We start from the raw sequence: 26,324 nt of genomic DNA on the forward strand, positions 1-26,324 counted from the left end.
TAATTCGAAATACACTCAAGCCTTACCATACAATTTTTTTTTTTCAGATTGATGAAATAGTCATCGAAATGAGCGATGATCCGTTTGAAGTGAAACTCCGAGATAACTACGAACTTCTGGAAGACGAGTATAAGGAGAGTGAGAAACGGCGGATTATGCTGGATGCTAAGGTTTATAGCGAATATTATGTATTATGTGTGTGTGTGTGTGTGTGTGTGTGTGTGTGTGTGTGTGTGTGTGTGTGTGTGTGTGTGTGTGTGTAGTACATATGTGTAAAGATTATAAATGCATATAACCCTGTCATATTTCGCCCCGTACAGGTTGATTTTTTAACGTAATAAGAATACTATTTTTCAAGTTTTTCTATAGTTAGCAGTTTTAATTATGGATTAACTGCAATAGTCTGCCTTAGTTAAATTCTTAAAATTAATCTTTAGTTTTTGGATGTGACCAAACATCATGCTATATTTTCCACAGGGAATATTCTGAAAAGCATGGCATTATCAATCCGCCGCAACTGGCCACAGTAAAAGTCATTTAGTTGTCACTTGCTCACTGCATCAGATGCAGTTATCGTGTGCAGTAATCTTTATCCAGATGAAATTCTTTGTATGCAGGTCCAAGAGCTATGCAAACCACACTTGTTCCTACCAGCGGGCAAAGTGGAAGAGTTGTACGCAGCCTTGCGACAAAAGGACGTGCAGATCTACGTGCAGCGTTGCCGCGCCGCACCGCCGCCGCGCACGCGCCTCGTGGCTTGCTGTCTGTCTGCGCTGCGCATCATATCGCTTGCCGATCCTTCTATACACGGCGCGCATAATGCCACTAATCGGCTGCGCGAGATTGACTTTGATAGGTGAGTTTGAAAACGTAGGGCAAACTGACTGACTGACATATTAACATTGAGTTCAAAACCGCTGGAATGGGTTAGCTAGTATTACATTATTACTTACTAGAGGATGCCCGCGGCTTCGTCCGCGTGGATGTAGGTATTTAAAGATCCCGTGGGAACTCTTTGATTTTCCGGGATAAAAAGTTGACTATGTCAGTTACAGGGATGCAGGCTACCTCAGTACCAAATTTCATACAAATCGGTCAAACAGATGAGTCTTTAGGAATCCCGCGGGAACTGTTTGTTTTTCCGGGATAAAAAGTAGCCTATGTCCTTCCCCGGAATGTATCCTAAGTCAGTACAAAATTTCATCAAAATCGGTTCAGCAGTTGAGCCGTGAAAACGTAGCAGACAGACAGACAGACAGATAGACAGACAGACACACTTTCGCATTTATAATATTAGTATGGATAAGAGGGGGACGAAGGACTTGTTTATAAATTTTTCCTCTTAAAAAAATTGTTATTTCCGATAGCCCTTGGCCAGAAGACGGTATCGAGTTCACAACGCTATGGTGCCGCTCAGTGAGCGTGAGTTGCGCGCTGTGGCAGCTGCGCTTGCGTGATTTCCCGCAACCACTCCTCAGTATGAGCGAGCTGCGTCTGTGGGGAACCCTGATGGCTGCGGAGGAACAACCGCCTTCTAGAGGTATAAGACTAAAAATATATTACTAATATGCTGTGTGTTGTTCGCCATTGAATGTTTTGTGGTTGAAAGGAATAACTAGGAATATTTTAAGGGATGTTTAGGCCTTGTGTTTTTGTGAATTTAAAATCTTATCTAAACTAATCTAGACTGGAGCTTATTTAGAATTTGATAGCAATCAAATGTTTTTCAACCGACTCCAGTTAGTCTCAAATTGTCAACATATTTGTTATCAATAAATCAAGCGACTTGTTTGCGTTATACACAAACAGTCCCGCCATATTCATCCACCCACCTGCCATCTTCTTTTTAAGGTCCAGGGGGCTGAAGTTCATCTCAAACTGTGCATACCTGTACATAGTTTCTGCTGCAAAACATATCACACTAGCGACCCGCCCCGGCTTCGCACGGGTGGACATTTATTTTTTCTATTTTCCGGGATACAATATAGCCTATACGGATTCGGAAGAATCCCTCTAAGTAATGGTAAAAGAAATTTTGAAATCGGTCCAGTAGTTTTTGAGCCTATTCAGTACAAACATACAAAAATACAAAGGTTTCCTCTTTATAATATTAGTATAGATGAATAAAATATTTACTAACCAAATCACAAGTTTTCATTAATTCTCAACTGTTCTGTGAGACTAGAAGTTTTTAAATGTACTGCCCACAATTATATCCCAGCAGTCTTACTAATAAAACTTGCGCACTGGTTATACAGAATACGTATGTCACACATTAATGCAAGTTATGCATCTACGAGTAAATCATGTAATGCCCCCTAACTGAGTCGGTGCGGCGCAAACCAGTTTGACACTAGACGGAAGGTCCGTGAACATCTCATGTGTGCATAAGCTGCGCTATAAGTGAGTGTACCAACTATGAATGAATGAATGAATGAATATACTTTTATTGTACACCACAAAATTAGTACAGAAAAACACATACAAAGCTCAACAAAATATAGGTACAATTTGGCGGCCTTATCGCTACCTAGCGATCTCTTCCAGGCAACCAAAATGGTCCAAAGGATATAGCTATAGATATTAGACTATATTTAAGAGGAATGTGCAACATCCACATAAACTCAAGATAGTTTCAGGATGTCAAGCGGAATTATGTACACCTGTCATTTGGTTGAATTAAAGGATTTAAAAAAATCTATTGCAGCGGTCAGAACAGTGACGATAGAGCAAGGTGAACCATGGGGGAAGTTCGAGCTGGAACGCAGTATGATGCCTCTCAAATGGTACTACGACCTGTGTTGCGAGATGACGGAATACAGCTACGCTTTCGGACCTTGTTGGGAGCCTGTTATCGCGCACTGTAATTTGGGTATGTGATTTTATCTAATCTAAATATATAAAAGGAAAAGCTGACTGACTGAACTATCAACTCACAGCTCAAACTACTGGACGGATTGGGCCGAGATTTGGCATGTAGATAGCTATTATGACGTAGACATGAGCTAAGAAAGGATTTTTAAAAATTCAATCTCTAAGGGGGTAAAACAGGGGTTCGAAATTTGGGTAAAATAGGGGTTTGAAATTTGTGTTGTCCACGCGGACGAAGTCGCGGGGATAAGCTGGTTCTTAAAGGTTCGTCGAATTAACCAACTTCAATAGCTCAACCGCAATTAAATAAATCGTTTGAAAGCGAAATATAATCTGATTATGGCTTCCAAATGTTGTGAAATATTTGGTGTGTATAAATATGAAAATGATGAAAATGTGTTTTAAGTTTGAACAGTTCCGGGATTTTCAATTTTGCCCATCTGGCTGAGACAAGCAAAAGAAAATGTAACAGTATATATTTTTTTTATAAATCTTGTCCTCAGCCTTCAACCAAGTGTCACGTCCATCATTGGACCCATCAGCTCCACTGGCGTGGTGGAGCAAAGTTAGGCTGCAATTCCTCGGGCGGCTAACTGTGGACTGCTCCAAATTCATCTGCCTATTGCATGGTCTCTTGACTCTTACAAGTCTACCAAAGAAAAATAACTTGTCTTCTTGTCCTCAGCCTTCGACCAAGTGTCACGTCCATCATTGGACCCGTCAGCCCCACTGGCGTGGTGGGACAAGGTTAGGCTGCTATTCCACGGGCGGCTCACTGTGAACTGCTCCAAGTTCACATGCCTGCTGCATGTGTCTCTAGACCCTTACAACACGACTGAAGAAATGGAAGTCACTTGGAGTGATCTTGTTCTTGATTGGACTAATGGTAAGTTTTGGATTTCAAGGTTATAAAATAATCTATCAGCTTTTTATGTTTTAAATATTGTCTCGTAGGCAACTACAGACTGTTCACTATAACTTATCCCTTGACGTCATGTTGGCAAGACTGCAATTCACACAATAATAAACCCTAAGTTCTAAACAATAAAGCATTGGTGTTGATTTAAATTCTATCTCATAAGGCAAGCTCGGTTTCCTGGGAGAGTTGAAGGTATTCGTGCGCACTGCAAGCAAGTACGACGATTGCCGCGTGCTGTGCGTACCGGTACTCCGGTTAGCCGTGAAGATGGGCTGGCAGTGCGTGGGCGACCCGCGCGACCACCACGCCGTCGCGCCCTGCGCTCCCACCCGCCTGCCAGAATATTCTAGCAACCAGGTACATGCCTAATCCATACTAATATTATAAATGCGAAAGTGTCTCTTCTATCTGTCCGTTCGTCTGTCTGTTTGTCTGTTGCATTTCCATGCCCATCCAGGCATGATAGGCAGAGAGATTTTTATCCAAGATTTCATCAAAGATTGAAGAAAATCTCATTGGATTCCATCTAATCTAGCGTAATAATTCCTAAATGAAGACATTGTTTGTATAGGCTCGTGTATGAAACACATTACACACACATACGCACAAAAAAATGTACAAAATATGTGCACACACTCACAATGTTAAAATTATTTTCGTGCTGATAAAGTTTTTTATTATGAATGTAAGTATATAAAATTGCTCAGATGGCGAAAGACAGTGGTATCTGAAATTCCCTACAAGAGACCTATGTTCAGCTGTGGAGTCTATTGGTAGATAATAATAATAATGATGATGAATGATGATTCTCAAAAGTTTTCACATTTTTGCTAATAAGGTTTGATAAAAAAAAATACTAGAAAAGCTAAATTTTATAGCGATGATAATTTTATAGGAGCACGACTCGTACAGGGCGTTTCGCTCGCAAGGTGTCGATCTGCACCTGAGCATGGACACCAAACCTATAGACGGGGATGGACCCATTCTCCTCTTATATGGAAGCACACTAAGGTATAACAAGTTTAAAGTATTTAACTGTAGGGTTAGTACGAATTTGAACTTATCAGCAACGTGGATAGATTTCGAGTATAGTAATCTTATACTAGAAACTCTTAGTCTTACGTACTTTTGATACTCGAAAGTTTTCAATCTTAATAATAATCTTTTATACATTGGTGTTGATTCGATCACATCACTAGATCTTAGATAAAGCTATTAACTGCAGTGAAATGTATTGTAATTTTTTTCAGCAATAGACTATGGCCCCAGGGTCTCAACGGCAAACAGAACAAAAATGTAACTCTCGATAAGAGAGGCTGTTTGAAAGTTCTTATGCTTAGGATACTTCTCTGCCACACTAGGGTTTCTACAATTAATTATTCTATTTGTGTGTGCAGGTGGTTTGAAAGCCTCAAGCTAATCTTATCAGGCACGACGCGACCAACACGCCGCGGTCGCGTGTTCAAGAACATGCGTCCTCGGAAACCGCAACTCTCACGACACTATCGGAATGTTGCCGTCTCCCTTACTCTCCACAACTTGCAGGTTTGTGGATGTTTATTAAAATTTTTGAACTCACTGAATTTTTAATTGTGTGCTCTCACGTAATATTTATACTTGTGAGCAAACTTTTTGGTGATGAACTTCCTTAAACTGCGCTAACCCGGAAAGTGCTTTTTTTTACAAAGGACAGTTTTATCCAGCCCTTAATTTATTTTCATATTCCTCTAGAATTTTAAGAAATTATAGAAAGTAAAAAAAAATACTAAAACTTCGTTCGCGTGGATGTAGGTTTTTTAAAATTCCCGTGGGAACTCTATGATTTTCCGGGATAAAAAGTAGCCTATGTGCTAATCCAGGGTATAATCTATCTCCATTCTAAATTTCAGCCCAATCCGTCCAGTAGTTTTTGCGTGAAGGAGTAACAAACATACACACACACACACACACACACACACACACACACACACACACACACACACACACACACACACACACACACACACACACACACACACACACACACACACACACACACACACACACACACACACACACACACACACACACACACACACACACACACACAAACTTTCGCCTTTATAATATTAGTGTGATTCCTACGATAAACTTTTTATTGGTACTGTGATTCAGCAACTTACCAAAACCAAATCTACGAGCGTACCAAACACGATTTAGTCTAAAAGCCCACCATTCTTTGCCAAAGAATCTGCCTATTTGAAACATCTACAGGTATTCTACTGGCAGTCATCGTCAATGCAACGCGGTATAGAAATGCTTGGCGTGCGAGTGACATGCGGTTCTCGACACCGTCTGTCGCTCGTGCAGGGCTCAGACTCGTTGATACGCCGCGCGCGGGCAGTGTGGGCCACGCTTTACATGAACTGCGACCTCAACGACGCGGAGATCTGGCTCAAGACGCCTGCGCAGAGGGACTCCTATGAAGACAAGTATAGTGATGAGGTAAGACTATGAGGACAAAGACATGATAAGTTCCACAGGAAATATAGAATGAATGAGTTGTTTGCAGTCACACAATGGCTAGAAAGTAGAGATGAATTTTTTAGATGTCATGGTATCGCCTATCACTGACTGGAACAGTACTGCGCTGTCAATATGAAAACGTTACACATTTTGGACTTTCAAAAAGACTTATCCGAACTTTGCATTCATTTGGATTTCGATCAATCGATAACCGACATCGTTGGCATTATTCTGATTTTTTCCCCTTTTATGCTATATTTTTGCACAGATTAATGGCGTTTTAGTTTGGTGATGCTGATGTTGTATAATTTAAGGGTGGCTTAAAAGAAAATAAAGTATACTGGTATTCTTATTTTTTTGTAGAATGGCTATACAAAATTTTACCAACCACTTATAATTTTGTAGAACTCCTCAATGCTAAATCCACCAGCAATGGAAAAGTGTTACTGTCTGTCGGTGCGGCGCGTGTCATACGGGCGCGAGGCCAGCGGCGGCTCCACTCCTGCGCCCACGCATCGCCTGGCCGTGCACGACTTGCGTGGAGCGTGGACCAAGCTCAACAGAGACCTGGCTTTTGCGCTTATTGACACCTACATCAAAACACAGGTAAAATATGCAGTTTACAGGATGTTTAAGTTTGACTAAATCTCATCTGAAAACTCAAGTTTTAACGAATTATTTGCTTTTGTCTTTTAATAATAAATAGAAAATTATTTGTTAATCATATGATTGCCTTCAATGCTCGGAATTTTTTTATGATAAAAATGCGAAACCCGAGCTAAGTTAAACTATAGTATGCACTATGGAGATTTGGAGATTTGATATCATGTCGAATTCTGACGCCTGCCCGTCCGTACAAAGTTCATTTAGGCTAACTTTTAGGTCAGATTAATTAGCAAAAATTATAACACAGTCTTAGATACCTATTGAAAATGAATTACTATTTGAATTAACGTTTTTTGTAGCAACTCAAGAAGAATTTGTCCACAAAAGCCTTGAAGGAAGAAGAAAAACCGACCACTTCCCCGAAGCATCAGCGAGAATCTGATGTTGTTTCACCACCTCCAGCACAATCACAGGTGAGCTTAGAAACAAGCAATTTTTTTGTTTACTATCAAGCAGTTTGTATCATGTTACACTTTAACACACACTAAAAATCTTTTAGAAGAGGATTGAACTCCCTACTTTTATTTTATTCGGATACACGTTATTCTGATATCAGAGTTCACTCAAGTTAGACGTCTACGGCTACGACTCAGAATTTTCTTTATTAGGGCTGCAGCAGCGCAAACAGTAGTGGGGGCGGGGCCCACATGCTAGCGGCTTTAGTAGCGGAAGCGGGTGAGGCAGGCGGGGACGCGCCCGTAGTGTTCAGCGACGAGTTAGCGGGCGCGGAAGCGGACGCACCGCCCGCTCACCCTTCGCATTCGCATCTGCGTCATGTACTGGACGATGATAACTCTCACACTGCCTGTTTGAGTAAGTAGTGTTCAGTTTTACTTTTTAGGCAAGCATAGCCTTAATAAAATCTTTTTCTCAGTAAAATCTGCTTTCTGGATTGATAACAGTCCTGATACAGAATAAGCGTCAGAAGTTGTCCTACTTGAAAAAAGATATTTGAATTTAACTATTTATCTACTATAATTTGTGTGTAGCAGATAAATTATGGAAGAAAAACGTTGAAAAAGGGTGTGAAACTTCGTACTTGGCTTTCGCTAACTCATAAATAACTACAAACCTAACATTGGCTAATCTGTGTGAAGCCAGAACAAAAAAAAGTTATGGAAAAAATATCGCCATGTTTTGATATAATTTTAAAAAACCTTTACAGTTGAGCTGGTGAACTCGCAAGTGGTGCTCAAGGGTTGTGAAACGCGTGGCTACGTGATTCTGTGCGCGGCGCGCGCGGAGGTGCGGCAGAGAGTGCGGCGCGCGCCCGCCGCCGCCGCGTGGAGCGGCGCGCTGTCCGCCATGCAGTACTACGCCACCGTCAGCGCCGCGGACCGAGACCAGCTTGACGGTAACATTCCCTTCTTACTGACTGGCTGAAGACATAAGCCACGCCACATGATCTTCATCATGCTGATTTGGCGGCTATGTAGGACACTTCAGACCAAACTAACGTTGACCGTTGCCGATCTATTGTGATCGCCACCGTTTTACTGTTCTCGTCCAATACTGATTGCCGCCAGGAACAGCAGCAGCTTCTGTCACACGGTCTTAGAATAGTTCTTCGACAATGATCTTCCCTGTTCAAATTATGGTGCCTCTAAGTATGTTTAATGTCCGGGGTAGGCAATATTCGGCAAGCCAATATGAAAATATTATCTAGAAAAGAACCATAAAGGAATTAACATTGAATTCTATACAGATCATTAAATTATCTTGTGTGGCTGGACTGATATGCCACATAGTCAGAGTTAAAACGAGACAGATCAATGTGAAAGTTATAACGTTGTCGCGTTTTAGCAGTGTCTTAAGTCCGAGTACACTATAGATCTCCGCATCAGTGTATCAAAAATGCCGAATATGAATGTGGCACTGGCACCTTGTATCTTGGTTTGTTTTTCAGAGAACATCCAATGGGTGTCCGTGGAAGAGATCGAAGAGCGATGGCAGGGAGCGGAGATCAGCACGCTACCGGATGTGCCACGGCTGGTTGGCAGTGGGCATTCCGCTGGTGGAGTTATAGGCCGCACTGTCGGCCCATCTGCTGATGCGGGGTTGGCTCAAGTAAGCCAATAACATGAAGCTATTATAATATACATGGATTGGGTGTACGAAGGCAATAAGTATCTCAATCTAGGAAATAGGTAAGCTATCCAACTAAGAGTGAGAGATCTGAGCCCAGTAGGTTCCGACCTCCCGCTCTGGCTTGGTAGTCATAAGTAGGTATTTGCTTCATGTAGGCTTTATAAGTAAAACCCTCACTTGCGTCCACTTCGTGGTCAAGTCTGAGCTGAATTTGAATGTATGTAAACGAAACTCAATTTAAAAAAGTTTTGAAACGAAGGATTTAATGGCACAAAGTGAAGCAAATGAACTAACGCGTCATCTCATTGGCTGGGCAACACATAAGAGTAACCGAGACAGTACGGTACTTCGCTTCTGCCGGTTATGCCATGACATCTCAGGACATGTTTAACTGACTTCAAAAAGGAGAAGGTTTTCAATTCGTCGGAATCCTTTTTTTTTATTTAATTAAAGCAGTTTCGTAAGTACGAATTTCAATCATTCAAAACACATCCATATCTTTGATAAACTTCATGTATTTTTTTTTCAGCTGCAACGTATAGTATCACGATGCGCGTGCGAGTTTTACTACGTGTCGCACGAAGAAAATGAAACTAGTGGCGGCGGCGCGGGCGGCTGGAACGCGGCGCCCGAGCCTTACGACTCCTTCACCCTCATGCATCACGACCTGGATGTGTGCACAAACTCTCTACAGGTAAGATGCACGCAATTTTTTTAGGTGCAATTGTAAAACAAGAAACCCTTATAGTTTCGTCCAGTCTGTCTATCTGTCTGCCACTGCTAGCTTTAAAAATCCATAGTAATATTATAAAAGCGAACTTGTCTGTCTGTACTCTGTAGTAGGCAGAGAATTGAAATTTTCATAGTGTGCAGAGTTATTACTGTTACCGCTATAACAACAAATAATAAAAAACCAAAATTGACAAATTTCAAAATGGCCGCCATGCAAAATAAAAAAAATAAAAGTACATAGAGTTATATATCTTGTGCGATGGTACGGAACCCTTCGTGTGTGTGTCCGATGATTCGCACTTGACCGGTTTTATTTCTATTTGCGTACCCATCCCAAATGCCCCTTTAGAAGCTTCACTTAACTAAGTATGCGTTTTTCTAGTACGCAATGCTGTTGGACGTCGTCAACAACGTAGTATTGCACGTAGAGCCGGAGCGGCGACGGACGCTGGAGCGGCGCGCGCGCATGCGCTTCCAATTGCAGCTGCATCGCGACACTGACCCGAGGCATCTCATTCACAAGCTGCAAACACAAGTATGGAACTTTTACTGAATCTTCCATGAACTCAGATTCATACTAAATCTTCCATGAACTGAGATTTCACTTAATCTTCCATGAACTTAATTCTTTGTACATTGCGTGTATTTTTCATATACGCACTAAGGAACCGTAAGGTTGAAACCTATAGACCGCACTTTGACTTTGCTTAAACTTAAGTTTCAGTTAAAACGAGACACATTTATGCCAGCGGTATAGCGCTGTCTCGTTTCAACAGTGTCTTAAGTCTGAGCAAATTCAAAGTGCGCTCTTTAGATAAGTGGGTTCAGCGACGCAGGTCCTGAGATGCTTTAAAAATAAATAAGTAAAGTTTTATCTTGAAAAATTCTACTAATAAATGCGAATGTGTATTTGTTTTTTGGTTTGTCCTCAACGACGAATTAACGTTATTTTTTTTTAATGGAGAGAGAGTGAGATAGGCTAATTATATTTTCATACAGGAAAAATCAAAGCGTGCGTTAATTTATGCAGATGAAGTTGCAGGCATTATCTAGTTTTGATATAAAGCTATCACAAAAATAGTTTTGATGAAAACATATGTTTTGCCAATGTGATAGCTTTACTAATTATTGTAAACATTAAAAAAACTACAAAAAAAAAAAATTAAATACAAAAGTAAAAAGTAACTCCACGGCGGGGAATCGAACCCCGGTCTCCCGCGTGACAGGCGGGGATACTCACCACTATACTACCGAGGATGTGAATGTTAATGCGAAATAGTTGACTCATATCTAAGACCTTGAATCAACTTATTGAAATGATGACATCATTGAGTATAATATCATTATCATAAATATTTATGACGTGTTTTTATAATACAAACTGATCCACCTGTACAATCTTAATAATATATTAAAAGAGGTAAAAACGTTATCATCCGAAACAATATTTCAAGAATAAAATGTAGTCAAATGCCTATTGGACCGAAAGTTGTGACTCTAGTCTAGCTAATTCATCAACGCCCAACCCAAACCGTTAGACCTAGAAAGCTGAAATGCTCAAAGATTACCTTTATAATGTAGACAAGCAATAAGGCTGGATTTTCCGAAATTCCCACGGGATAGGGAATAAAGAAGCCTAGCAAAGCTGCGGGCGAAAGTATAAACACCATTCTGTCAATGTTTCTTAATTCTGCCTTTTTACCTCTTTCAATGATTTGTTAATCATTATCATCATCAACAATTAACTAATTTTTATACATAAACCTTATTTAGGTTAGAGAATCTCTAGCGCGGCTTCGGCGTTTGGAAAAGGAATACTACCTCAAGAATCGATCGATCAACGGTAACGATCCACTGGCACTGGCGGAACTTAAGGCTCTTGATGACCAGGTGATTATATACTACGAGTAGATAAGTGCAGTAATTAGATAATTAAGTAATTAATATTAATAGTCCTATAATAAAATAAATAATATAATAATAACTGACTGATAATATATATAATATATAATATATATAATATAATAATAAATAATATAATAATAACTGAAATAACGCTGACTGTAATAAAAACTCTCTGTATATTTTAAATGTAAATAATAATAAATAAAAATAAAATAATAATACTAGTTCCTTGTTCTTAATCTCTTAATTGAGTTATGTCCACGTCAATTTAATTGTAAAGAACTTAAATTTTTCTTAACCGCAATACCGAAGAGGCACTGGGCCATTGGTGCATTTCTGAAGTCACGTGATCAAGTGAGCCTTGCCTGGTAATACATAGAGTTCTTCCTTTCCTAGGTGAATGAATGTAAGGAAGCGGCGTGGTCGCTAGGCGAGGAGCTAGACGCGATGGTGCGAGCGTGGCGCGAAGTGAGATGCGTGGCCGCGCCCCCCGCGCCCCGCGCTCACCACGCCGCCCCGCACCGGTACAATGAGATCTGCTTCAAGTCTGCTCGATGGAGGCTTACTGACGCGGACGGACAACTGGGCATCGCTGATCTGTTGCTCACTAACTTCTTGTGAGTACTGCTTGCCCAGTACTTCAGGTGTCAGAGCGGACTAGAAGTTTGGCGCGACCTATACTCGCGGTGCAATGAGATTTTCGAGTTTGTATGATGGAGGCTTACCGATCCGGATGCACAACTGGGCATCGCTGATCTGTTGCTTACTAACCTCTCGTGAGTACTGCTTGCCTAGTACTTCAGGTGTCAGAGTGATCTAGATGTTTGGTGCAAACTAGGTGAGGTCCTAGATGCCTGGTTCTTTGGGTGTCAGAGGCTCTGAGTCACTCAGAGCGGGCTAGATGTTTGGATACCCGCGCTGATATGTCTGCTTCAAGTTTGCTCAACGGAGGTTCACTTTCTCGCCCGATTTTTTACTTAGTAACTTCTTGTGAGTTCTGCTATCACCTGGAGCAATATAATGAGATTGTTTTCAATCCTGCTTCAATGGAAGTTAATAAGGAGGATGGACAACTGGGAGTCACTGATCTTAACTTACTAACTTCTTGTGAGAAACGTTTGCCTTTGTTGAGTACTTTGGGTGTCATAGCGACTTATAAGTTTGAAAGTTCGGCGTGATTAATACCCACGCCGATATAGTAATTTTAGTTTTTATACTGTTTTATGGAAATTAATTGACACTTATGGACATTGCTGCATTGTTGATCTATCAATCAATCAATCAATCAATCAATTTATTTATCTACCGTTAACATCTTGGAGTTCTGTTTTCCTTTTTTTTTTCCTCTCGTCTGGTTTTACACAAATTAGCCAATGTCAAGTTTGTAGTTATGTATTTACAAGTTAGGGAAACTATATAAGTATGGACGGACTTCGTCTGTTTTCCTGGTACTTTAGTTTGCAGAACTTCTTTTAATGTTTTTTTTAGATTTTTTTTTTTTTAATTCCTGAAGAACTTCATAAGTTTAATGATGGACATACTATCTGGATTTTCAGCATGTAGAAGTTTACCCTTATTACATTTATTGATGTCTGGTCACAGGTACACTAAAACCTCTCGTTCAGACGATTCAGTGGAGCATCAACTTGAAGTGGGGTATGTGCGAGTCACCAACTTGCTCCCTAACGAACCCTTCCCAGAAGTAAGTTGTAGACTTTTGTTGCACAACAAAGAGTTATTATTGTTACAAGGGGTCAAAGTGTTATTTTGTTCATTGAGGGCTTTATTTTGAATTCAGAGCAAAGCGAAGGATCCCAAGTGCAGCGAGGAATTCTAAAGTAGAATCCTGGGCGTAGTGAGGAATAGAATATTATACACTGCCCGAGAACCAAATATTTTGGCCCTGAGTGACACACTATTTTTCATCACTTATTTTTTATTATGAGAAATACAAAACAAATACTAAAGCGGAGCAATAAAAAGGGAGAAAGTTTAAACTCCCATGAGAACAAAATGTCATTTTGTTCCCACTAACCCCTAATGCCAATTTTCGTTTTTCTAAATGGTATGATGAAAATTATAATTTGTTATTTTTACATAATGCAGACGAGTTTACATTTACTTATGCGTAGTATGTTAATGATTCTTTTATCAGTCCTGTTTCACCTCACCAGATACGAGAATTAATTCAAAACTTGTTTTTCACGGCCTTGGAATATTTTAAATATTTACTCAACTTAAATACATTATTTGTACATGATAAAGTAGGAGCGGAGCATACGCAATTATTACTAGATGATGCCCGCGCCTTAGGTTTTTCGAAATCCCGTTGTAACTTTGATTTGATATGTACTGGGATAAAAGTAGCCTATGTCACTTTCTAGGTCTTTATGTATATGCATGCGAAAATGAAGTCGATCCGTTGTTAAGTGGCGTCATGATTGAAAGAAAAACCAATGTACTGTTGGTAATTTTGAGAAATTATTTGAAACTAATTTATTTTTCAGGCATTTAAAGAAAGGATGAGTTTCTTGCATGTTTGTGAACTCCTCAGTGAAGTTCTTTTTTAAGTTATGAAAAATATTTAAGGAGAATCTGTCTGACTGACGTAATAGGGTACAACTTTAAAACTTAAAATCCTTTCTTAAGGAGATGGACTCCCTAAGAAAGGATTTTTTTTTTTTTCTTTATTTATTTAAGGGCTTTGATACATTAAAGTACATGTCAGCCCTATTATAATCTAATTAAATACAACAATACAACAAAATTCTTAATCTAACAAAATAAGTCTTTCTCACTATCCATAATTTGATTTAGAAAGCAGCCATGTGCAGGTGTCATTATCCCCAAACCAAACCGAAATATACTTCATAGGTCTTTATGTATATGCATGCGAAAATGAAGTCGATCCGTTGTTAAGTGGCGTCATGATTGAAAGAAAAACCAATGTACTGTTGGTGATTTTGAGAAATAAATATATCAAGAAAGGATTTAAGCCGTTAATAGAGTTGTTCTAAATTTGGATCGATAAAGTTTTGATATTTAATTTAATTTTGGCCGAAGTACAGTAAACATATTCTTGGTGTTAGGTGCTAGCACCACAAGCGGCGTCAGGTCGAGCACCAGTGGCGCGGCGCGCGGCGTTGCGCGTATTTTGCCGGGATCGACCGCCAGTCGGTGGTATATCCGTCAAAGAACACTTCGAAGTCAACATAGTGCCTATTAGGATAGGTTTGTGCTTTTCCACATCTATATACTAACACTTTTCTCTTAGTAACTTGTCCAACGTAAAAGTCTATAGAATGCTAACCATATTCGCCAAGAAATAAACTGTCCCTAGAAAGATTTTGCCAGACAAACTTTGGATGCTTCAAATAAGAAACTTCGCTTCAAAAAGCACGTGAGAAGCCACCTGATACACCAACGCAACGGTGGTGCTGTAAATGTTCATAGGTTGCGGTAATCACTTAACATCAAGTGACCCGCCTGCTCGTTTGCTCGCTATTTTATTATTATTAAAAAAAAATAGGTATTTTTAGTCGAGTTTGTATGTGTTGTTAGGTTTAACAAAGAAGTTCTTCAACACAATGCTCAAGTTCTGCTTCCCCGAGCGCGACCCTGATGCCATGGAGGAAGGAGACGAGGAGGGCGAGGGCTCCACTTCCACTCTGCGCTCCACTTCTAGCGGCTCCAAGAAGATGAAGAAGAAGGGCAAAGACTCCAACTCCAACTTCTACGTCAAGCGGGACAAGAAGGATAAAGATGACGTCGAGAAAATGAAGGTAACTCTTCTTTCTAGGATACACAATATTTTTTTTTTTTAGGGTTACATCCCTGAAGGGTGCCAACTTCTAATTGCCAGTCTAGGTGCCCAATTACTAAGCCTCCGCTGTTCGTTCGGCTCTATCTGTCATTGGGCTGTATCTCATGATAGGTAGATATTGGAAATTTTCACAGAGATCTACTATTGCCGCTATAATTACAAATAATAAAAAACCAAGATGGCAAATTAATAAATTATACATCTAAATTTAAAAGATTAAAAATTACATCGTGTGGTACGGAACCCTTAGTGTGCATGTCCAACTCGCACTTGACCGGTTTTTTCTGTAGGTACTTGATTTGATCAATCAATTATTCACACGTTTATATCTTCCAAATAGGAGCGAGCAGAAAAGAACAAGCTGTTCATATACATCAAAATCCCAGAAGTGCCCGTGCGAGTGTCGTACAAAGGCAGTAAAGAGAAGAACTTGGAGGATGTGCGGGACTTGCCGCTGGTGTTGCCAACATTGGAGTACCACAATGTGACCTGGACGTGGCTGGATCTACTGCTGGCTACCAAGAGTGATACGAGGAGGTAGGATGGTCTCTTAGGTGTAATATAAGCAGGAGCGTGCAGAAAAGAACAAGCTGTTCATATACATCAAAATCCCAGAAGTGCCCGTGCGAGTGTCGTACAAAGGCAGTAAAGAGAAGAACTTGGAGGATGTGCGGGACTTGCCGCTGGTGTTGCCAACATTGGAGTACCACAATGTGACCTGGACGTGGCTGGATCTACTGCTGGCTACCAAGAGTGATACGAGGAGGTAGGATGGTCTCTTAGGTGTAATATAAGCAGGAGCGTGCAGAAAAGAACAAGCTGTTCATATACATCAAAATCCCAGAAGTGCCCGTGCGAGTGTCGTACAAAGGCAGTAAAGAGAAGAACTTGGAGGATGTGCGGGACTTGCCGCTGGTGTTGCCAACATTGGAGTACCACAATGTGACCTGGACGTGGCTGGATCTACTGCTGGCTACCAAGAGTGATACGAGGAGGTAGGATGGTCTCTTAGGTGTAATATAAGCAGGAGCGTGCAGAAAAGAACAAGCTGTTCATATACATCAAAATCCCAGAAGTGCCCGTCCGAGTGTCGTACAAAGGCAGTAAGGAGAAGAACTTGGAGGATGTGCGGGACCTGCCGCTGGTGTTGCCGACGCTGGAGTACCACAATGTGACCTGGACGTGGCTGGATCTCCTGCTGGCTACCAAGAGTGATACGAGAAGGTAGGATGGTCTCTTAGGTGTAATATAAGTAGGAGCGTGCAGAAAAGAACAAGCAAATTGTATTTTTTTACGTGACAACGTCTTATAATTCGATAGAGCCGGCTGCACGCACGAAAAAACATGACTCATACGGCGTTACCTCGCTCTGAGGCGTTCCATGTAAGGCTTGAAGTGCAAGCGAGAGCGCGGAACGAGCGACAAAGAAGCATAATCGGCCTTTGTTGTCACGTTCAACTATCGTCAGTAAACCGACTTTATAGACAACCAATTTTTTTTTTACTGGAACAGTATGGGGAAATCCAAAACTATAGGAGATACAGGGAAACTGTCTTAGAAACCTTTAGATCTTTTTTTGTTAAAACCATTTTGGCATAGTAAATTTTTTCGTCAAGCGTGAGTTATCCATAAAAATCAATGAAATTGACTAATTTTTTTTTAATGCCGATCAACCCAGTTTCATTTGAGGATCATTTCATTGTATTTAAAAAAAATCGGGACAGCAATTGGTATTTGAGATATCTTTCTTCCAAGAATAATATTTGTTTTTCCAAAAATCTCTCTGCCGCCTACTCATTTTTCTTTTACCTGTATTTTTTAAAGATCCTGTCAAACCAAATATGTAGTAGGTATTAACCGTATTTTTGCGTTTTTTTTTTTTGCGCAGGGTGATAGTGTCACAAGCGATCAGACAAAAACTCCAGCTGCATCGCCGCGCCGCCGCCGCGCCCGAGCCTCTGGAAGAAGACAAGGCTCGATTACTGCTCGGCGACCGAACTGTAAGTAACCGAGGTACTTTTTATTTACTTATATTGTTCGCGACAGTAGATAATATGGTAATTTTCTAGTGAGGGACATAACATAAGTGGTATCTTTAAAACAAGAGTGAATAGGCACCGTCTAGATAAACGCGTCCCATCTTAGACCACATCGTCACTTTCCATCAGGTGTGATTGTGGTCAAGCGCTTGCCTATAGTGAATTAAAAAAAAATATCGATAGTTTTTTTTGTACGCAATAAAGTATTTCATAATAATATTTTATTCATCACAATCGAGATCTCATGAATTTATACTAACATCGTTACAAACACTTGATTTGAATTGTGAAAGGTATTTTTAATAGTTCGTGTGGTCTTGATTTTGAATTGGATTTTATTCTGGACTTGGATATAGATCTCAGCCTAAATCTGTTCCTCTATAAACTTATCGTCACGCCATTTTCAACCAAAGCCGACAAGAGTTAGCAAATATTTTGAATCACGCCAAATAATTTTGTACGGAACCCGAAATTCATAAATCGGTTTAGATTAAACTTTCGCAGTTCAAGCTCAAATCGATGCATTCTATTTGAAATCTTCAAGGATTATTTTCGTTTGTAGGTGGCAGAAAACAAACCGCAAAAGAAGAGCACCCCCAGCGTATTTAAGTTTTCCAAATCATAGCGTAAGTTGAAAAAGCTTTGTGAACAAGCGAAACTGAACCAAAACAAGACTTAATTGTAATATTTTCTAGTGTTAAACACAGAGTAAAGAAAAATGACAGACAGATCCAGTGTGTATAAACGTGTTTAAAAAGCGTCCCTGATTTATTATGTTCCTGCCAGGGTATAATCTCACAGATTTACTTGTATAGTTTAAAGCTCAAAAGGGAATTTAGAACCCAGAATCGTAAAACCACTTAAAAATAATGTAAAGTTTAACTATGCAGTGCAGCTGTGTTTAAAAACTGTGATCATACATGCTCAGTTTTATCTGCACTGTCTAAGCAAGCGTTTATTCAGTCTGGGACAAACTAGAGGTTATTAAATCCAGACCTGCGCACGCGCACGAACCGTGTCTATCTGTCTTTTTCGTTAGTCTGTGGTATCAAACTACCATTGTTAGTTATTATTAGTATAAGAATACCAGTGAAAATATGATTCTGTTATTGATATTTAAATTCATCGAGAATCTGTAACGTTCATTCCAAATTAATTAATTTATAATTATTATTTTAAGGCAATTCACTATAAGGGAAAAAATAATCACTATGAGGCTGTTAAATCTTAAACAATTTCAATAGTGTAGGAGTGTGATGGCATGTGAGTCTTTTACTCCAATAATTGTACTTGAGCGTTGATAACGCGTTTTTTTAGATGTTTTACTAAGAGTACTGGAACAAGCTGTAAATAAATATTTCTTTTATTTTATTATTAATTTATTGTTGAAATGAATTTTCGAGTTTATTTTTCTATTACTAATGAAGGAAATAATGTCAGATGGAAGCACAATCGTTACAAAGCATTTAAAAAAGTTTTTCATAATTTCTTAAGGCGGGTCGAGATTTACACTACATGTTACACAAATTTGGACTCGCCTTTATTCGTAGAGAAGGAGATTTCACACAGAATGCTACGTACATGTTACAGTCAAAACCAAAATGACAGCGCTACGCGATTAGCCCAGGACCTACGTCTTAGTCCAAAGCCAAACTTCAGCGTCTGCCTAACGAGGTTTCAGGTCAATTTAGAAGTGCGTTAATTCCTAGTCCTGCGTTACAAAAAACGTTTATTTATACAAAAGTGTCAATTAGTATCATATCTCAGGGTATCGTTCTGTGTGCAAGTCGTCCGTAATAAAAATATGATCATTAAATATTATTCTAAAAAAATGTATGGGTACATAACATAGTGTATCATATTAAACTTAGGCAAATACGAGTATTTAATCAAAAAGGCAGTATTGTAAGCGTATTTATCAAGTATTTTGTACACGGCTGGTTATTATTATATTAATAAAATAAAGTTTGTGAATTGAATGTTAACATGCATTTTATTTACATATTCGCCTTTTTGCATACTAAAACGTCCTGTCAAAAATCAACCAGCTATTGGTTGGTTGGTTGATTTTTGACTAACCTTTGGTTTTGGTTTTACTTAGGCCATAGAGAGTTTCTGCTTCATCCTAGGAGTGCAAATAGTGCAATAGTCCAAAACCGAAACTTAATATTACTAAGCTTCAGAATAACAATAAACATTAAAAAAATTGTTTTATTCAAAGACTAAACTAATTCAAATACATAATTCAAGCTTTCCTAGTCCAAAGTCGAATTATAAAATGGTCACATGAACTTGCCTAGGCCAAGTGACTTTGGACTTTAACACATACAATAATATCAAAAGCAATCACTTAAGTATAAAGATAAGTTTCAGTATTCGATAGTTAGGTTATCAAATATGTGAACTGCGATCACCCAAGTCTTGGCTCCCGTGACTTTCGAAAAATCCGGCCTTGTTCTTTGTCTTCATTATACAGGGAATATCTGAGAAAATTTTAACTCTAGGTCCAAGATTTTGAGCTGAGCGTTGAATCAGTCACTGGCTGAGTCAGGATTTTTTATTGTATAAGATAATAATTTATTGCATAACGGAGAAACAAAAATCTTTTTTTGTTACGTGGAATCACTATTCAAATATGTGACATCATCAATGTGTTTATAATAATTGAAATACTGTGTGTGGGCCATTAAGATTAGGTAAATATAAATACCTACATTATTAATGAGAGGTCAACTTATCACGACTTACCTATTGGTTCTCAGAAAATATACAATCCGATTATTTTGTAAGCTATTGGATTTACCACTGAGGAAAGTCTTAAGGACTTTAATTAATATTGTAATGTATTGTCATTTTCATGGCAGCCATTTTGCAGTATTTGTTGTTACAGTAGCAATAGAAATAGACATTCTGTGAAAAATTCAACTCTACCTATTACGGTTCACAAGATACAGCCCGCTTACAGACAGACGGACGGACGGACAGCGAAGGCTTAGTAATAGGACCCCATTACCCCCTTCGGGTACGGAATCCTAAAAAGCTTTAAAAGAGGCATTCCGAACCAGTGGTAGATGCTTTTGACGATTCGAAAGAACTTGTAAAAGTCTAATTGAATAAAAACATTTTGAATTTGAATTTGAATTTTGAATTTGAAGACCAAGAAAAATATGGTTGAATTGTGTCAAAGAAGATCTTCAGAAAACTGGAAAGTTTCTCGTGGAAGCAGAAAGTAAAGGATCTAACGAAAGGATCTAAAAAAAGTAAAAAATTGTAGAGAAAGCCAACGAAGAAATGGTTGTAACGCCGAAGTATAAACCGACAGTAGAATAGACCGTGTCATTAACTTTTCCGAGCCGCGATTGTGGTTGGGAACTTGACTCAATTAAAGACGTCACCCAAAACATTACCGAACGCCCCCAAACAGAACAGCTCATCTTCCGAGAAAAACGCGCGAAACAAGAAGCCGTCGCTCGTAACACGTGAAGAATTTTCCGACTATTTTCTACGGGTTACCTCATTCACGGCCTTGCTTGGAAACTTTGCTTTAGTGTTGCGCCGGCCGTCGAGTGGAGAGTACGCGTCGCCCGCAACTAACTACGACCACGAACTCGTTAAAGTCGAAACGATCATGAGGACGAATTATATAATTTATTTGAATAAATAGTGTTTTTTGGTTTTATATCTGTTGAAGTATCTTGTGTAGTGCTGTGACTTTTTTTTTACGATGGCGATATTTTTGTGCGTTTTTCTGTGCGCCTGGGCGGGCGCCCTAGGGTTTAATGTGGACATCCCCTCGAGGGTGGTTTATACGGGAAATTACAAGTCAATGTTTGGATTTACCGTGCAGTCGCATGTGGATGGCGATCGGAAAATGTAAGTATTTTTCATTATTTTTTAATATTTATTTTACCTGAGAAATTCTAAAATGTAGAGTTTTTGACTGCTACGTCCCTAACTTGTAGAGTCCACATTCCTAAATTTTTCTCGTACATTTTACCGATTCTTAAGAACCCGATTTTAAAATCGATTGATTCGTAGATCTGCGTTTTCTTAGACAGCCTCGAGATTTAGCTCGGGATGGGATTTTCGGACTTTACATAGACAGACAAAATGACGTACTTTTTCTGCCTATAAATGTATTACTTAATAGCGTAAGCTGATATTTAAATAAATTAGCATATTATCAAGGTAAAGCTGTCCGACTACATAGCTCTACATTATTTTTTACGATTTCTTAAAAATTCCGATTCCAACACACTTTCGGTAACAATACTCTCATAAATTAAACTTTAAATCGTCGCTTGCTCGAAAAATAAAGGTTATGAAAATTGCGAGGTTAAAATAACTCCTCACTGCACAATGATTCATTGAACGCCTCAGAAATGGGACACGCTGCCCGAAAGAACAATAAAAACAAAATTATTACATTTTTAAGAGTACATAAATCCTTGAGATTAAATTTTAAGCCCTGCAGCAGCTCTAGTGCAACATTTCGATGGAACTAATTTGCTAATTACATGATTCATAAAACCTGTTATTTATATTTATGCATGAATAGGCAAACGTCGTGATTTGAAATCGTCATATGTTTGGGAGATTAGCGCAACTCGGATGTCACGTTTTTTGTCGTGAAAACTTAGACGCAGCGCTTACCGAGAAGGGCGCAGTGATAACCGTGATAACAACAGCGCATTCTTACTTAAATCTCCTCCGTTGATTTAATATATTTTGATTTCAACCATAATATTATGTCAAAGTACATAAAACTCAGTTTAAGCCGTTATTACAAAGAATTAGCTCGACTCCACTCTATCTGAATGCGTCGTCGATGTGCGTCGGTCTAGATGAGGGCAACGTCTCCAAAGCTACTATTTACTTCCAAAAGGAGCTCAATGAAGGCGTTCCTAAAAAAAAAGAAATGCCTGTAAAAATACTAACTGTGCTGCTACCTTCGCACTCCGCTGGTGCGTGCTCTTTGTGATACAAAATCAGAAGTTGTTGCCGCTACTCGATGTATTTGACCAGGGCTTCAAGTCAAAATTATTACTTTTTAACAGTACATAAATCCTTGAAATTATATTTTTAATGGTTTATGTTGAGCGTGGAAGGCATAAATGGTAATTGTGAAGGTTGCGGACGTGGATACACAAGTCGGTTTTATCTCGCATGACATCATCGGCGAAGAAGTTCAGAAGTGCGATTTTTAGCACGCTTTCAATTGGTTTGCGGTACAACATAGACATAACAGACCAAATCATGCTAATTTATCTTTTGCTAGCTAGATAATGCTCGCGACTTTATCTGCGTGGGTTTAGATTTCTTAAAAATCCCGCGAGAAATCTTGATTTTCCGGGTCCGAAAATCCGTCTATGTTGAACAAGGTAACTTTTTTTAATGTGTAAAAGGTAAAGAAAGCGAAACAATTTTAGTTGCGATGATTTGCTTTGATACATTTAAGGGGGGAAGCCGACATTCTAATGTTGTGAGATTCTTCTAAGAGGATAAGGAACACAAGTGCGAAAACTACACTATTTATTTTGAGGTTTCTTTCTTTTGTTTGCATCCTAGGCTATACGGGTATGGTGGTCAAAGTCTCCTAACTGCATAACGAACACGTCCTTGCTAATTTGAGATCGCTGATGATCGCGTAGAGCTTGTCTATTTTGAAATGACGCGCCCCACTACATAATTTTGTGTAGTAGTAATGTGTGGTAGCTAGATAGGTGGTGGGGCGCGTCATTTCAAAATAGACAAGCTCTACCTACTTGTATAAGAGAGGTTGTTAAATTATTTTATTTATTTTGTACCAAAAACTTAAAAACTAAAATAAACATTGAAAGAGCATGCACAAAGAAAACCTTATCTCTAGAAAATTTTTACCAGAAAATTTTGATCAAAGTCGATTTGTCCGCAAAAAAGTAATGCTATTTTCGCTTGGTACGTTTCAATCTTGTGTTATTGAGTGTGCGCACATACGAGATGTTGTCTAATTGAGTCCATCCATGCATTGGACGATGACAGACAGACAGTGCGTCTTTGATGTATCGCCTCGGTCCATCAGACAGAAGCGACTCAGTTGCAATGTGCCTCGGATCTAATATATCTGTCTAAGATATCTCTACATGGATATTTTCTTTTGTGACTGTGTATTTGTCTGTCTGTTTGTCGTGATTGCGTGAATAAAATCAACACGACAAAACTTTTGCAGTTCGAAAGCGTAAAATATTAAATTATAATAAAGAATCAAATTATGTTTGACTAGAATCAGTCGATAGAACTTCCAAACCATCCATCTTGAATAAATATGTATTGCAAATAACTCATCTATTTGGTAGCAAGGTATGAAATATGAAGCTAAGTAATTCGTTTCTTTATAACGCCTTTAAAACCGTCAAGTTTCTATGATAAAACTGCGTACCCACAATTGTAGAGTACATGGATATAAATAATAAGTACACATGTAAAAATTTCTGTCCGTCTGTCGGACATGCACCAAGGTAGGTAACCAATAACCATATAGACCAGGAAATCAAGACTAACTTAAGGCCTCAAAGACCATAGTTACATGTTAAGGAACCATCTCAAAAAAATAACAGAAGAGGAATACAAATATTAGATTTGTCTTCAAAAAAGATACTTCAACGGTCAACATTGGTATATTTACTCTTTGTCACTATTTTATCGCCGCTGAACAAGGTGTTAAGTGTTAACCGATGCATTAGACGGATAAACAAGACAGGTATGTGATATGTCAAGAATAATACAATCTGATAAAATATTGGCCCCTTTCCAGCCATTGCTATGCTCATCGATCTAAAGTGTTACCAAGAAGATTTAGCCAAGAATAGAGCGGCTATTGGATACCTTAATTTTACATCAAAATATTTATTACAGATGCTTTCATAAAAGTCGATGTTTGACCCTAGTCGTTGGCTTTCTAATGGTCTGGACTCTGGGATAAAATACAGGGCACGTACTTTTAACGATCCGGAGTTTAACGGCGAAGTAAAACATCATGAGCAAACCTGCATGCCTCAGATTTGCCCATAATTTTCTCAAAGACCCCCAAAATAGGACGCAATGGGACACCGACGTCTTGATCATTCAGCTGTCATTCTTTCTGTAGTCCTATGACTTAAAAAAAATGTAGAAGTACTTACTTACCATGAATTAACTAACTCAATCAATCAATCAATTTATTTATTTGCTGATACAGGTTGTGTAATTATACAAAATACTGGTCCAGCTGTACCACGCCAAGCTGGCATGCAAACACATTAATTTGTGTTGAACATAGTAAAAAGAAAAATTAAAATTAAAGTAAAATTTTCGATTGTTTGAAATAAAATATAAATGAACTCAGATCATTAGGTGAAAGAAATTGGATGTAATCGCTTTGTCCTACCTTTTACTGATAAGAAGTTTAAATATCTTTGCCACACAAATACAATACAGTAGGTAAACGCATACCTACTTGTCTCCATTCATTATTTCCCATACTCGTATGATAAACGCGGCTGTTTAGTATGCGAGCGTGCATGATCGGTGGCTCCTTACTGTTTAATCAGTTTTATTATATCTATTTGGCGCAGAGTTCACGGGGTCGTCGAACCTCCTTCCAAAAGCCACTATGACATTTTAAGGCACGGAGCGTGGTGCGCTTCCGAGGCGTGCCGTGGGAATGCTCACCTATAAATTGCAGAACGTATATTATTTAGCGGTTAATAAGTAGGTATAACGTGAACGCAAACGTGAGAAGCGGTGATAGTCTAGTGGTTAAAACGTCCTATTCGAGGTCTACTGTTTGATCCCGGGCACGCACTTCTAACTTTTCGTAGTTATTTACGTTCTAGGCAATTAAAAATAACTTGTTTTAACAGTGAATAAATACAATGTGAGGAAACCTGCATGCTTGAGAGTTCGCCATAAGGTTCACAAAGATATGTGAAGTCTGCCAATCTACACTACCCAACGTTGTGGAGTGTGGCCTTTCTCAGTAGAGCGTCGCGCTCAGCCGTGGCCGATGATGGGTTAAAAGTTTAAACTAGAAATCATGATACTACTTATATCTGTTTAGAATATACAGAAGAATCTGTATTCTGAGATACTAGGTATATTTCAATATTAATGTTTGTATTTGTATTTTGTAATAATGAATTCTCAATAAATAACACGTAGGTTGGTATGAACCGTTATCTAATGACGCTGCAATTACCTGCTAATTTTACATGATTCACATATTATTATTTCCAACGACTTGATTGACTAACAAACTAATTATGTACTTAATTGGGTATGTTATGAGTTATGTCTGTCTAATGTCCTTATAAGGTAATAATTAATTATTTGCATCAGCGAAAGTAAATTTGTTAACAATAATATGAAAGCTCTACAAAGCTCGAACAAATTACTTACAGCTAATTTGCCTGCTTATTCAGAAATACAGTATATTATAAGAGAAAGAAGGAAAGCAGATTAGTCCACTGCAAACTTCTAATTTTAATTTGTACCTACTTATGCTATTTGGTTGTTCCTTGTAAGTTGTTGTACATAGGAGTAAGAAATATTATAAAGAAATACGTAGAGCTTATAGTTTTCGCAGAAAAGAAAGGTGTGATATGATTCCTAAAGGTTTTCCTAATCTGGAAAAGTTAAGATTGAATTGAATTTCCAATGAAGCATTTTTTATACTTATCCAAAAATTATTAACATGTCCAATTGTCCTTTTTTTGTAAAATGCTGCCAAATTCATGGAGCACATGTGGTCAGTGGGGTT

The 26,324-nt window shown here is 38.8% G+C and overlaps 2 protein-coding genes, 1 long non-coding RNA gene and 1 other non-coding gene across 7 annotated transcripts in view; 2 read left to right on the forward strand and 2 right to left on the reverse strand.

Annotated features, from left to right (window-relative positions):
• The window catches only part of LOC123881234 (protein KIAA0100), a 29,190-nt gene extending 9,657 nt beyond the window's left edge, over positions 1 to 19,533 (forward strand). The window contains exons 15-38 of the mRNA XM_045929933.1: positions 48 to 170; positions 618 to 856; positions 1,368 to 1,540; positions 2,708 to 2,872; positions 3,557 to 3,757; positions 3,954 to 4,147; positions 4,686 to 4,801; positions 5,188 to 5,335; positions 6,044 to 6,274; positions 6,701 to 6,901; positions 7,261 to 7,374; positions 7,570 to 7,774; positions 8,127 to 8,315; positions 8,868 to 9,028; positions 9,579 to 9,743; positions 10,164 to 10,316; positions 11,555 to 11,671; positions 12,083 to 12,303; positions 13,289 to 13,388; positions 14,776 to 14,917; positions 15,248 to 15,468; positions 15,850 to 16,504; positions 17,398 to 17,509; positions 18,111 to 19,533. Coding sequence (XP_045785889.1) covers positions 48 to 170; positions 618 to 856; positions 1,368 to 1,540; positions 2,708 to 2,872; positions 3,557 to 3,757; positions 3,954 to 4,147; positions 4,686 to 4,801; positions 5,188 to 5,335; positions 6,044 to 6,274; positions 6,701 to 6,901; positions 7,261 to 7,374; positions 7,570 to 7,774; positions 8,127 to 8,315; positions 8,868 to 9,028; positions 9,579 to 9,743; positions 10,164 to 10,316; positions 11,555 to 11,671; positions 12,083 to 12,303; positions 13,289 to 13,388; positions 14,776 to 14,917; positions 15,248 to 15,468; positions 15,850 to 16,050 — 3,780 coding nt within the window. The 3' untranslated portion in view covers positions 16,051 to 16,504; positions 17,398 to 17,509; positions 18,111 to 19,533. The remainder of the gene's footprint in view (positions 1 to 47; positions 171 to 617; positions 857 to 1,367; positions 1,541 to 2,707; positions 2,873 to 3,556; positions 3,758 to 3,953; positions 4,148 to 4,685; positions 4,802 to 5,187; positions 5,336 to 6,043; positions 6,275 to 6,700; positions 6,902 to 7,260; positions 7,375 to 7,569; positions 7,775 to 8,126; positions 8,316 to 8,867; positions 9,029 to 9,578; positions 9,744 to 10,163; positions 10,317 to 11,554; positions 11,672 to 12,082; positions 12,304 to 13,288; positions 13,389 to 14,775; positions 14,918 to 15,247; positions 15,469 to 15,849; positions 16,505 to 17,397; positions 17,510 to 18,110) is intronic.
• LOC123881268 lies at positions 2,592 to 24,423 on the reverse strand. The gene is made up of 5 exons (XR_006799450.1): positions 24,413 to 24,423; positions 18,553 to 18,571; positions 15,070 to 15,073; positions 7,924 to 7,930; positions 2,592 to 2,698 (listed from the first exon to the last, which is right to left on the reverse strand). It is a non-coding gene; the product is annotated as an uncharacterized LOC123881268 (long non-coding RNA).
• Positions 10,967 to 11,038, reverse strand: Trnad-guc. Its single transcript has one exon. It is a non-coding gene; the product is annotated as a tRNA-Asp (tRNA).
• Positions 21,075 to 26,324, forward strand: part of LOC123881237 (integrin alpha-PS2) — a 116,258-nt gene continuing 111,008 nt past the window's right edge. For 3 of the 4 annotated variants that reach the window (XM_045929940.1, XM_045929942.1, XM_045929943.1), the window contains exon 1: positions 21,075 to 21,421. In XM_045929940.1, the coding sequence (XP_045785896.1) occupies positions 21,273 to 21,421 (149 nt within the window). In that variant the 5' untranslated portion in view covers positions 21,075 to 21,272. The remainder of the gene's footprint in view (positions 21,422 to 26,324) is intronic. The other variant, XM_045929941.1, reaches the window with a different exon arrangement.

The sequence above is a fragment of the Maniola jurtina genome, chromosome 3 (assembly GCF_905333055.1).
Source record: "Maniola jurtina chromosome 3, ilManJurt1.1, whole genome shotgun sequence".
NCBI lineage: Eukaryota > Metazoa > Arthropoda > Insecta > Lepidoptera > Nymphalidae > Maniola > Maniola jurtina.